General features: G+C 36.0%; 1 protein-coding gene across 2 annotated transcripts in view; it reads left to right on the forward strand.

The window, feature by feature from the left end:
• The window catches only part of LOC138706239 (endoglucanase F-like), a 219,349-nt gene that overhangs the window by 169,097 nt on the left and 35,595 nt on the right, over positions 1 to 14,657 (forward strand). For both annotated transcript variants that reach the window (XM_069835288.1, XM_069835287.1), the window contains exon 4: positions 7,836 to 8,018. In XM_069835288.1, coding sequence (XP_069691389.1) covers positions 7,836 to 8,018 — 183 coding nt within the window. The remainder of the gene's footprint in view (positions 1 to 7,835; positions 8,019 to 14,657) is intronic.

Here is a 14,657-nt window from a genome sequence, read left to right on the forward strand (position 1 = left end):
TGAAGAATATCTGTGTATAATCCGAAGAATGAAAGTTCATCTTTTTATTTCGGCACATAATAAATTATTTCAAGGAAATAAATTAAGAATGTAAACTAGGCCTACCATACAATTCTCAATATTATAATGGAAATGAATTATTGCGAAATGTGTAACAAAACATATTTATAATGAGAAAAAGTTTGCGTCGTTATGTTTAATTATTTGTTGCTTCTGCAGGTCGTTGAAAGTTTATTTTTCAAATAGTTTAAGGGGAAAAGTATGTAATATTTCACTGTTTATTCCTTTATATAAATTTGATTTAAATTCAGTCTTGCATCCAGGTTAGTGTTTCAGGATGAAAGCCTCAGAATGATGGATAGAACAAGATGATATAACAATAGTAACAGTAGGCCTGCATGCCGTCACGTCCAATTACAATGATAACAATAGCGCCTCGGCCTCCTTAAACCCAGAGCCCAGCGGGTGTCAGCATTCCTAGCCCATCTTACGTCTTTTTGTGATATATTTGAGCTAATCAGCCGAGACCGACAGAAGGGCTGAAAAATAAATTCCACGTGTGTTGCTACGTCAGCGTTGCCAACCGAACGAAACTTTAGAATGGTATTCGATAATTGCAACAGGTTATGTTAAGGCAATTGCAATATTCTTGACACAAATCGGATTACTTAATTTCGTCTTCAAGTTTTTATATTTAATTGTTCATTTCTATTTTTAAAAGTGGAATGCACTATCTAAATATCTGTACAATTTAATTCTAGATAGGCGTTAATGGTCTTCCACCATAGCCCAAGCGATAGCATTTACATTCACAGTCCAGCAGAACGGAGTTCAATTCCCCAAAGATACTAGAGTTTTCTCTTCTCTCTCTCCTTTGAATTGAATGCGTGACTTTGTCCATACGTTCGTAAAACTGTGGTTTAGCATCATGCTCATTATATGTAAGAAGTCCAGTCACTTGGCTGTATATTTTAGTGGTTTTTGGGCAGTTACGAAAGTGTAGTCAACAGCAAGGAATACAAATGATTTAAAACTTAATATCTCGTGGAGTAAATATTTCAAAGATTACATTGCTAAATACTGACTTTATTCCTGTGCTTGTAATTTGGAAAGATAATGCAATAATGTTGTGTTCAAAAGTTGGCAACGCTAGGCTTTGTATATCATACGGAGATGATGGATCACCTGGGTGAATTAGTATTCTTCAAACTGTGGTGCATGAACCCGTAGGCATTGTCGAAAATAATAAAGAAAAGTCAGAAGAAAATTTCTACACTAAGTCTTTTCGTCATAAGACCGGGCTTCGAAAGAAAGTGTGTACAGTCTTAGGAAAAAGTTTTATCGCACAGATGCTTTATAAGTCCCAGAAAAGAAGCAGTGCGCATGATCAAACATACAACGAAACAAAAACTAATTTTGGTGAAGAATGGGTAGAAAGGAGAAAAAATCTCTCCTGCACTGGGTTTCCAGCTTTACCTGCTGGCTCTTCATCCACTAAGCCACACCGGATTCAAGGTCCGATGCCGGATTAAATCCCTCTCATTTTTAAGTTCTACATACTTTGTTTCTCTTTATTGACCTATCCTCGTGTACAGTGTCACAGATCTGTGACAGTAAACACAATGTCCAACCACAAGGGTAGAGGTGCGCTCCTTACGAGTGACTAAGTGGCCGGGGTCCGACGGAACATCTTGAATCACAAAGTGATTACTTACGCTTTATCATAATTGTGCAGAATTACTGCACTGAAACTCCATATGCACTTCGGTATATCTTAGTAATAGAATAAAACTAATTTTATTACCTCAACTAGTCGTTCTCTTTTGAACCAGCTTCGTCCTCTGATCATGCGCACTGCCTCCTTTCTGGGACTTACAAAGTATCTGTGCGACAAAACTTTTTTCTAAGACTGTACATCTACTACTGATGTAAACTAATAATTTATTTAACTACTCCAGGAGGCCTTACAAGAGAGGTTTTTATTAATTTATATACATGGAGAAAGTACTGTGCTGTTTTAGCGATCGTCCTTGGCTAATCTATATTTAGTAAGTGTTAGGTTATGGTTATTTCTAGTATCATAAGAATGTCCTGTATTTCCAGAAACATATTCATGTAAACGTTCATATACGAACATTATAGTTTATTTAAAAAGCCGTTATATAGTATAAAATTGCAATATGCTTAATCAAAATTAAAGCTTTTTACATAAAAATTAATTACTGCAGTAAGTGAAAGGGAATATTTGATTGTGTATAAGTTTGACACGACGAAATATAGAGTATTTCAAAAGCCAGTTCAAACATTAAACCGCTATAAATATTACAATATTTGAGATAGGGAAAAAACAAAAACATCACAGTGTTGGGCAAACAACGGGGTTTACAAAATATTGGGAAGGTGTCCGCCGTTCTCTTGTTCAACGTACAGCATTGTCTGCTACACCGTGCACAGCAATTTGCAGATAATGTCTTAAAATATTGGCAATCACTTGCGAGATGGCAATATGGTTGTTAGATATGTAAGAAAACTCGTTCTTTAAGGTAACCCCACAACCGAAAGTCGGTCGGATTGAAATCTGGAGATCGCAGAGGCGACATTGTTGGAAAGTACTGATGACTTTGGGCGGAAAACGAACCTCAATTACGCGTGTTCACTCCACCATTAACTTTTAGTAAGTTATTTTATTACTCTTTATCAACATCTTAGGTTATTGCATCTGTATGAGATGAAGGTGATAATGCCAGTGAAATGAGTCCGCGGTCCAGCACCGAAAGTTACCCAGCATTTGCTCATATTGGGTTGAAAGAAAACCCCGGAAAAATCCTCAACCAGGTAACTTCCTCCGACCGGAAATCGAACCGGGCCACCTGGTTTCCCGGCCAGAAGCGCTAATCGTTACTCCACAGGTGTGGACAATAATGGAATAAGACAGATTGTTACAGTAGGCTAAACGGGGACTGCTATTACAGCATGTTACAGAACTTCGTCATCCCTAGACTGAGGAATCACGATATAGAAAACATAATCTTCATGCAAGATGGCGCTCCACCCCACATCTTTAGCTCTGTAAAACAATTAATTACGCAGATGTTTGACGATCGTGTCATCAGTGGGCACTTTCCAACAATGTGGCCTCCGCGATCTCCAGATTTCAATCCGGCTGACTTTTGGTTGTGGAGTTACCTTAAAGAATGAGTTTTCCTGACACATCCAACAACCCTACTGCAACTGAAAGATCCCATCTCGAAAGAAATTTCCAATATTCCAAGACATTTTCTGCAAAATGCTGTGCATGGTGTCGCAGACAGAAAGCTGTACGTTGAAGAAGAGAACGGCGGACACCTTCCCAATGTTTTGCAAAACTCGTTGTTTGCTCAACACTGTGATGTTTTTCTTTTTTCCCTATCTCAAATATTATAATATTTATAGCGGTTTAATGTTTGAACTCACTTTTTAAATACCCTATATAACTTATATTGTCCGTCCGAGTAGTTATGTCGCATCCCGCTTTTCCCCGCCCGTTTCTGTTGGCCCCTCTGTAAAGAGGCTGGGCTGTTAGGCTTTTTTCTGTAAATATTTGCTGTCCGGAATTGAAAGTCTACGTAATATTATACAACACTGTTTGAAATAATTTAAAGAAAATGACCCCGTTAAGTAACTGTCACGTGATTTCTTCTGTTTCGACGACCCTGCAACATGATCACTCGGACGCACAGTAGTTCATTTAAGGTAGATGATGCTTTATTGTGCGTCACTTTTGAGGTTCCAATTACAGTCTTCGGGCAGTTGACTAAACAATAAACATTACTTTGTATTATATTCCATATGAAAATCTAATCTCAAAATCTATGCTAGAATACTTAAGCGGTTAAAATAAGAAGGTGAGGAAGTGGAGGACAGCGAATGTATTTATAAAAAGGTGGTAAAAACCACAACAGGCATCCTTGCGCAAAGCGAACATCGGCGAATATCGAACTTCGCCATACTCGACAAATTTGAACCGAACATAGCGCCTGCACGACTGTAATATTACTATTGTGCATTTTATACTTCAATAATATAATTTAAAATTTACGTTACTTGACTTCAATAAAATACGCATGTAATAGTCGTGCAACTGAAATAACACAACAGAGAGGAAGGCAAATTGAATCAATGTTTTCTCCCGTGGTGGTAAAGGTGTATGATGGACTCAGCAAACTTCCCATCCGTTTTAAATTCGTTTTTCCTGCACACAGATTATTCCTACATGAGAATATGGAGATAAAAATTCAGAACTGAAATGACTTTGAGTAATGCAGAGGTTACAAGAAACCTAACCCATAGCTTTTTATCTACTATAAAATATCATGAACTCTTTTGGAAATCAAATATCTGTGCTTTTATTGAAAAGCTAATATGACTAATTAAGGATCTTGAAAGTATGAACGTATGATTCACATGTTAAAATCCATGTTAGCTTTGATTACTCATGCAACTAGGGTTGGTGGAGTGGTTACCATGGTAGCGTGACAACGGGTTACCATAACAACAGCGCTAGCAGAGGGCGCTTTCTTTTGAGTCGTATGCCACCTGCCTTCCTGAAGACTAGCTGTATGGCCCAGGGCAATTATATTCTATAGCTAGCAAGGCTGATATTGAATATAACTTATGCCTGCTGTACTTCAAAATAAAATAGATTAAACATGTCAACTTTCACAACTTTTTCTCTCATATAGTGTCTATCAGTCTTATTCGTACAGGTGAAAATGTGTAACAAATTTGGTGATAGAAGACACATTAAATTAAAGTAGTATATTTCTTCTTCTTCTTCTGCTTCAAGCTGTAGGCTTTAAGCCCGTTGCGGCTCCTTTATTTCTTGTATCCATCTTTTTGCCGGTCGGCCGATACTTCTTTTTCCAGTGGGTACATAGTCAGCGATTATTTTCGGAATTCTATCTTGGCTCATGCGTTGTACGTGTTCCCACCATTTCTGTTTATACTCATCTACAGTTTCTAACAGACTGTTAACTTTTAGACTGTTTCTTATTTCTTCATTCCTGATGTGATCCAGTCGAGTTACTCCTGCTACACTTCGAAGAAATCGCATTTCAGCTGCTTGTAGTCGGCTTCTATCTTTCTCTTTTAAGGTCCAAGTTTCACTCGCATATAAGCCCTTTGCTATTGCCATAACTTTATATAGTTTAACCTGTGTATCTTTCCTTATTTTATTTCGGAGTGTTCTTTTAATGGTCCCACATACTGTATATTATTAAATTTGGAAATGTTATATAGTAAGTATACAGTATAGTATAGTAAGTAGTCTTTGAAAATTCTGTTAGTTTACATTATGAATTCAAATAAAACAAAAAATGAACTCCATATACATAATAAACATTTAAATAAACAAAATTTAACAAAAAGCATAATTTCGTTACCTGTCATTTGTATTTGTTCATTTAGTAACAAAATTAAATAACTACACATAAATAACGTAAATAAATTACGTTCTAATATCTGATTTCATATCCTCTGGCTTTGATCACTGCCTGGAATTTATCAACGTTTTAAATTGCTATGAAGTGAACTTTCGTTATTCTTTCAGCACAACAGTTTTGACGAAATTGAGTTTTTATGTATATTTTCCTCAAAAATCTGGACCTAAAATGCTCGACGGGATTCAGATCGGGTGATTGAGGAGGTGTAACTTACATAGTTACTTCGGGACTTCCCATTTTAACTACGTTTGTTCATTTCGGTCGTATGTTTGCTGTCATTGTCTTGTTGAAAAATGTAGACAGACGGCAAATCCATTTTATTGCACTTTCCTTGACGATATTTTTCAACATGTTGTTATAGACCACTTCTTCCATAATTCTATCAATGAAGTCGATGTTACCCACGCCTTTCGAGGACGTACAGCCCCAAATAATTATGGAGACACCTCCATGTTTCATAGTGAGAAGAGTGTTATCCACTTTGTCGGCCTCATTCTTCTTTCTCCACACTATATGGGCACCATCTGTTCCGAATAGATTAAACTTGGTCTCATTCGACCAAATAACACTGTTCCAAAATTCTTGTTCCTTATTTACATGAGCTTTACTTACTTACTTACTTACTTACAAATGGCTTTTAAGGAACCCGAAGGTTCATTGCCGCCCTCACATAAGCCCGCCAGCGGTCCCTATCCTGTGCAAGATTAATCCAGTCTCTATCATCATACCCCACCTCCCTCACATCCATTTTAATATTATCCTCCCATCTACGTCTCGGCCTCCCTAAAGGTCTTTTTCCCTCCGGTCTCCCAACTAACACTCTATATGCATTTCTGGATTCGCCCATACGTGCTACATGCCCTGCCCAACTCAAACGTCTGGATTTAATGTTCCTAATTATGTCAGGTGAAGAATACAATGCGTGCAGTTCTGTGTTGTGTAACTTTCTCCATTCTCCTGTAACTTCATCCCGCTTAGCCCCAAATATTTTCCTAAGCACCTTATTCTCAAACACCCTTAACCTATGTTCCTCTCTCAGAGTGAGAGTCCAAGTTTCACAACCATACAGAACAACCGGTAATATAACTGTTTTATAAATTCTAACTTTCAGATTTTTGGACAGCAGACTGGATGATAAGAGCTTCTCAACCGAATAATAACACGCATTTCCCATATTTATTCTGCGTTTAATTTCCTCCCGAGTGTCATTTATATTTGTTACTGTTGCTCCAAGATATTTGAATTTTTCCACCTCTTCGAAGGATAAATCTCCAATTTTTATATTTCCATTTCGTACAATATTCTGGTCACGAGACATAATCATATACTTTGTCTTTTCGGGATTTACTTCCAAACCGATCGCTCTACTTGCTTCAAGTAAAATTTCCGTGTTTTCCCTAATCGTTTGTGTATTTTCTCCTAACATATTCACGTCATCCGCATAGACAAGAAGCTGATGTAACCCGTTCAATTCCAAACCCTGCCTGTTATCCTGAACTTTCCTAATGGCATATTCTAGAGCGAAGTTAAAAAGTAAAGGTGATAGTGCATCTCCTTGCTTTAGCCCGCAGTGAATTGGAAAAGCATCAGATAGAAACTGACCTATACGGACTCTGCTGTACGTTTCACTGAGACACATTTTAATTAATCGAACTAGTTTCTTGGGAATACCAAATTCAATAAGAATATCATATAATACTTCCCTCTTAACCGAGTCATAAGCCTTTTTGAAAATGAGCTTTAGCAAATTTAATTCATAAAGCTCGATTTTTCATATTTCTTCTACAAAGGACCTCTTTCTTATCCTTCTACCATGAAATCCATGTTTATAATATAGAACACTTCGCACCGTTGATTCACTAACAGTCTTCCTTGTAATGTTTGTCATGAGAGGACGTAGTTTCCGCACACTTAACCGTGACTGATTTTATCTTTCTTATAATAAAACGTTATTCACTCTCATTTAGCATTTTTTCTTTTGGTTTCCTCTTCTGATTTTCAGTAGATCCACGGTATTTGAATGTATTAACCACGTATTTTGCCGTGGAATGGCTTTTATTTACTATATTGCCTATTTTTCTTAAAGACAAATCTTTAAGGGGTTGGGTACAGCTTACTGCAGTAAAGTTTGGAAATTTTCAACATATTTTCCTCCATTACTGTATCTTGTACGAGTACAATAATGAAAATTAGTAGGCCTATGTGTAAAACACTGACCTTCTGTTGTATGAAAAAAATATTTTTATCGATTTGAGGGCGTAAATTGATGGCAACATTATTTTATATGATTATTCCAAAAAATAATCAAAACATTTGCACTGAAATTTTATTCACGATTGTGCGTTATTGTCGCAGGTCAAGCCAAATTCGCGCTGAGCGCCATCAAATGGGCGTCTGACTACTTTATTAAGTGTCACGTCAGCCCCAACGAGCTGTACGGCCAGGTGGGAGATTTCAACCTGGATCACACGTTCTGGGGCCGACCAGAAGACCTCAACATGTCCAGACCAGCATATAAAATCGACGCACAGCATCCAGGTAGGGATACAATGATATATTATTTATCTATCTTCTAATTAAGAGAATATATACTAATCATAATCTTCATCGTAATTGTACCCATTATTCTACACTTCACGATCCTCATCTTGTTAGTAACGTGTATAGACATACTCGTAATGTCTTATTTTGCTCATCGTAATCATACTCATAATTCCAAACTTCACGGTCCTGCTCGTAATCATACTCAATTACTTCATGGTCCTCATCTCACAAGCAAACATTCTCATGGGGACAGCTTTTTTTCTTCCAGCATGTTAATAATATCAAAATAAGTGCTTATACAAATTTTGGCCACTCGAGCGCAATTACGAGGGCGTAAAAAATAATTTTCCCTGGGGCCGTTTACACAAAGAAAGACACAATTTCATAGAAATATTTATTGGAACATATATAGTAACTGTTGAGCTATTTTTCAACATATTCCCCACCGGAATTGAGACATTTGTCATATAGTGGGATCAACTTTTGTACCCCTGTGTCGTAGAAGTCTGCCGCCTGGGATCAGAATCAATGTGTGACAGCCGTCTGCATCTCTCTGTCGATCCCGTGGTGTGACAGATATCTCAATTCCGGTGGGGAATATATTGAAAAATAGCTCAACAATTATTATGTACGTATGTTCCAATAAATATTTCCATTAAATTGTGTCTTTCTTTGTGTAAATAAATTTTTCCAAAAAAATTTTGTTTTCTTTCTGCTAACAGCCTCAGGAAATTTTATTTTTTAACGGCCCTCAAAATTGCGCTCAAGTGGCCAAAATTTGTATAAGGATTTGTTTTGATATGTATTTATTTATTTATTTATTTATTTATTTATTTATTTATTTATTTATTTATTTATTTATTCGTTTGTTTATTCATTTATTTTATTATTTTATATATATATATTTATTTAGTTATTTATTTATTTATTCATTCATTCATTCTGGTAGAGTTAAGGCCACGAGGCCTTCTCTTCCACACTACCAGAAGTGAAATATACATTGAAACAATAGGAATAGCAAAAGTAGTAAAATTAATGGTACAGTAATACTTAAATATAAAATCGTTATCATGCACACTAATGAGTTTACATATAATGAAACATTGACTAAACATGATACATTAATTAAGTAATCACAATTTATATCGTAATTCTACTTCAATCATTATTATCATGGTGAAAGAAAAAAAAATAACTTTTTTATCTGCTCCCTTGAGAATGTTTGCTTGTCAATTGCGGGTAAGATAGACATAATTTAGTTCACTTTCCTCATCATAATCATACACATTATGCCATAATTCATGATTTTTCTTGCAATCATACTCAATTACCTCACAATCCTCATCATAGTTGCGAGTATAAACACAACGTAATTCACTCTCCTTATCATAATCATTCACATTATTCCATACGTAAAGGTCTGCTCGTAATCATACTTTATGATCCTCATTGTAATCGTACTGACTATAATTGCTTGACGATACACATTGAAATCATACTCATGATTATAATTACATCGTGATCCTCATCCTAATCATACTCATCATAATCACTTTACGATTCTCATCATAATCGTACTTATCATAATTCACGATCCTCAGCGTTATCTTACTCACCATAATTACTTCACGACCCTCATCGTAATCGTACCCATAATTACTTCACGATCCTCAGCGTTATCTTACTCACCATAATTACTTCACGACCCTCATCGTAATCGTACCCATAATTACTTCACGATCCTCAGCGTTATCTTACTCACCATAATTACTTCACGACCCTCATCGTAATCGTACCCATAATTACTTCACGATCATCATCGTTATCCTACTCACCATAATTATTTCACGACCCTCATCGTAATCGTACCCATAATTACTTCACTATCCTCAGCGTTATCTTACTCACCATAATTACTTCACGACCCTCATCGTAATCGTACCCATAATTACTTCACGATCCTCAGCGTTATCTTACTCACGATAATTACTTCACGACCATCATCATAATCGTACCCATAATTACTTCACGATCCTCAGCGTTATCTTACTCACCATAATTACTTCACGACCATCATCGTAATCGTACCCATAATTACTTCACGATCCTCAGCGTTATCTTACTCACCATAATTACTTCACGACCCTCATCGTAATCGTACCCATAATTACTTCACTATCCTCAGCGTTATCTTACTCATCATAATTACTTCACGACCTTCATCGTAATCGTACGCATAATTACTTCACGATTCTCAGCGTTATCTTACTCACCATAATTACTTCACGACCCTCATCGTAATCTTACCCATAATTACTTCACGATCCTCAGCGTTATCTTACTCAACATAATTACTTCACGACCCTCATCGTAATCGTACCTATAATTACTTCACGATCCTCATCGTTATCCTACTCACCATACTTCACGATCCTCATCGTTATCCTACTCACCATACTTCACGATCCTCACCGTTATCCTACTCACCATAATTACTTTACGACCCTCCCCGTAATAGTACTCTTAATTGCGTCACGATCCTCATTGTAATAAATACACATCATAATTAATTCACAATTATTCTCATCGTAATCAAACTCAGAATTACTTCACTATCCTCATCGTATTGTACTCATCATAAACAATTCATGGTCTTCAAGAAATAAAAATAAATTTTCGTAATTCATAATACAAATTCCAAAGTAATGTTCAGAATATCATAGAACAATAAAATTATTATTGCAATATTTCAATGTGCATGGTAGCGATCCTTGGTGAAATGATAATATGCTGTCCAAAATTACTATGAACTAGTGAAGATTGTAAACAACAAAGACTCTAAAATACGGGAAACACGACATATAAAATTAAAGAGTATTCAGTTTAAAATTCTTTCAAAACATAAATATTAGCAGGAGAGTATTTACAACAATAATTGAGTACAAATACATACAGTAATACATTAACTGCATGAGCAATTGAAATTAACGGTTAAATAAAATATTAACTCTAGATCCATACTAACACCAGTTATGTACTTGTAACATTAAAAACTAAGTCTTTACTGTTACTTAATTTGCGTGAAAATATCATTGCCTTTTGCAGGTTAGATTTTGGGTTCCATATAGAATTTCTCATAAAAATCGCATTTATTAATTTTTTTTCATATTATTTGCCTTTTAAATAGACGTCCATGCGGTGTGCGTTAGACTTGTTCAACCGCTTTCTGAGCTTCAAAGTAGGAATGGACATGACCTGAGATAACTCGCAGCTTATGTAGTTATCAGTGAGGCCGCTGTGATGTGATGTTATTTGTTGGATAATACGTAGAACTCATAAACAGAGCCAGGAAATTGGTACCGAAACTATTAAGTTATGTGAACTCGGATTATATCTCTACCGATATAAGAAGATTATAATCTTCGGAATTGTAGATACCATATCGAATCAAATAGGGATGTAGCTACAGTGAGTGAATTTGATGGCAGCCAGAGTATTATCCCATACCTGAATGTTAATCTTTGAGAAACAGTGCACTTAAGTCAGGTACCCAGCTGCGAAGCCGTTAGCCCTTATTAATTTGAACCTTAATTAGTTCCTCTATGCTTTAATTAACATTCTGATATAGAGAAATGAATTTTACATACATTTTACTTGTTTTCATTTTTTAAGAAGCAAGTATCTCAGAAGCGGTCCGCCATTTTTAATGTAATACTCTGATTATTGAAGTAATATTACTGTAATATTTATCATTTTGAATGGAATTTCTATTCTCACACATACATAATAACCAACAAATTGCGCAATGGTGTAGTATGTTTTAGTAACAAGTATTGTTAAAAACAGTGTGTGTTCGATGTAAATGAACTGAAAATCAAGAACAGAATCGTAAAAGTGTCATTTTTGAATGAATTAGAGGAGTATACTAGGAAGTTAAGTAAAACGATAGAGATAATGAAAATAGGTGAGGAGTATGGTGGGGGAGGCTAGCTGGGAAAGCGAAGTATAATATGTAGAAAATTAGTGGGATCCGAAAATGGAATGTACACAAGAAACTGACATAATAACGAATATATTGGGCAATAGTGTAGTATGTTTTAGTAACAAGTATTATTAGAAACAGTGTGTTCGATATAAGTGAACTGAAATTTAACAACAGAGTCGTAAAAGAGTCAATTTTGAATGATCTAAATTAAGTTAGGTTTTAAAGGTGGGAATACTGAGCAATTTAAATGGGGTCGAAAGTTAAATTATAAGAGCGTCTACAAAAGGTATATCTGTAATCAATATAATTGTGGCACAGGATACAAAATTGTGAGGTCCACGTTACATGGATGTAAATGTTTACATCAAATACATATATATCATATCATATCATATCATATCATATCATATCATATCATATCATATCATATCATATCATATCATATCATATCATATCATATCATATCATATCATATTCTCACAGATACCGCATTTGAGTGAGTGAGTGAGTGAGTGAGTGAGTGAGTGAGTGAGTGAGTGAGTGAGTGAGTGAGTGAGTGAGTGAGTGAGTGAGTGAGAGGTACGCGAAAACGTGCCTTGCAAGGGAAATTGGGGATGAAAGGAAATGAGTATAAAGCTCCTAACCTAGCCAGTTGTCGCACTTCGATTTTCGTCATTCCATTTGAAGGAACATTAGAGAAGTTTGAAGGGAGATGTGTTGAACTAAGCATCTGTAATCTCCATGGCAGATTGCTGACTGCCGGGTCAGAAATAAATCCGTTGCATATCTTACAGATTTAGCCTGTGGCTGTCGCATAAGATGTTTTCACATCAAAAACAGAAGAAATAAAGAAAAAGGAAAAGAGGTTGGACAAGAGATTATAACCAAGAAAATGAGATCAGAGGAATAGAAAAATAAATACAGAGAGACGAAAAGAAAGAAATGTAAGGAAAGAGACTGGGAGAATTATGAAAATAAAGTTAAAAATAAATTATTACAACACAAGAAACAGACAGAGACAAGAATGAATGAGAGGGATGTAGAAAGAAATAAAGGACGGAATGAATGCAATAATAAAAAAGAAATTTCATTTAAAGAAAAGAAGGAAATATAGAACAAGTTATTTTTAATTATCCCGCCTTGAAACAGTTACACGTGCATTAAAACCTATCACATCTTGGCCTATAGACTGTAGTCCATTACTTACTTACTTATTTACTTACTGGCTTTTAGGAACTCGCAGGTTCATTGCCGCCCTCACATAAGCCCGCCATTGGTCCCTATCCTGAGCAAGATTAATCCAGTCTCTATCATCATATCCCACCTCCCTCAAATCCATTTTAATATTATCCTCCCATCTACGTCTCGGCCTCCCCAAAGGTCTTTTTCCCCTCTGGCCTCCCAACTAACACTCTATATACATTTCTGGATTCGCCCATACGTGCTACATGTCCTGCCCATCTCAAACGTCTGGATTTTATGTTCCTAATTATGTCAGGTGAAGTATACAATGCGTGCAGTTCTGCGTTGTGTAACTTTCTCCATTCTCCTGTAACTTCATCCTTCTTAGCCCCAAATATTTTTCTAAGAACCTTATTCTCAAATACCCTTAATCTCTGTTCCTCTCTCAAGTCCATTACAAATCTTAAATACAGAGTTACAAGTATTGTGGTTAATTTCAGTTTCTTTTGTCGTACGTACATCACAGACTCACACACAGACACCATTGTGGAAATACTGAAAATACGTTCAGAGGGTCTAAAAGTGTGCATTTCAAAAATCGATCGATCTCTCTGATTGCAATAGTTTCATGTAGTGTCATGAAGCAGTCCCCGAACAATGCAGACAGGCTATCTGGCTCCTTGTCACGAACCTGCATGCTGTTCTCACGACACAACACATATGCAATTATCTCGAGTGCATATTTGTGTAATTATTGCAATGTTGTAGCCTAATAGGTGGTTTTGCAGCAAATAGAAAAAAATCTGCAAACTGAAGTATTTTTAAGGAAAAGCGACATAACGACTGCTTTCAGAGTACAACTTAGGAATTACATGCAGACCTGCTATTTTGACAATTGTGCAGATCGCGCTTGGAGTTAGATTCAATTTATAGCTTCGCTAATAATAATAATAATAATAATAATAATAATAATAATAATAATAATAATACACTTAGGCCTATATCTACTGATATAAGAGTGATGGATAAAGTGAAGAGTCTCTAGTAAAGATGAACAACGATCGAGAAAGCAATAATGACAGCGCCCGCAAAGCCGAAAACCCGCACGACAATGTTCTATATACCACGTGGTTGACGTAAAGACTAAAATTTTGTTTCGAGACTCCGAGATTGATCACTCCCCAAGTCCCGAACGTCAAGCAACCTTGAATCGCCACAGTTTTTATACCTGACTGAACTTTTATATACTTTGGCAACTGTTATATATGTATAAACAATCAAGTAGTCTATTGAAACATCATTTCTACCTTTCAGTGTATAATAATCCGTTCCCCAATCTCCATTTAATTGCTAGGCCCTTATTAAAAGGCTAGGAATTTTCTTTTCATATGTTTGAGATCAAGTGTGCAATATCAAGTAGTCCACACCTGTGGAGTAACGGTCAGCGCGTCTGGCTGCGAAACCAG

Source organism: Periplaneta americana, chromosome 9, assembly GCF_040183065.1.
Source record: "Periplaneta americana isolate PAMFEO1 chromosome 9, P.americana_PAMFEO1_priV1, whole genome shotgun sequence".
NCBI lineage: Eukaryota > Metazoa > Arthropoda > Insecta > Blattodea > Blattidae > Periplaneta > Periplaneta americana.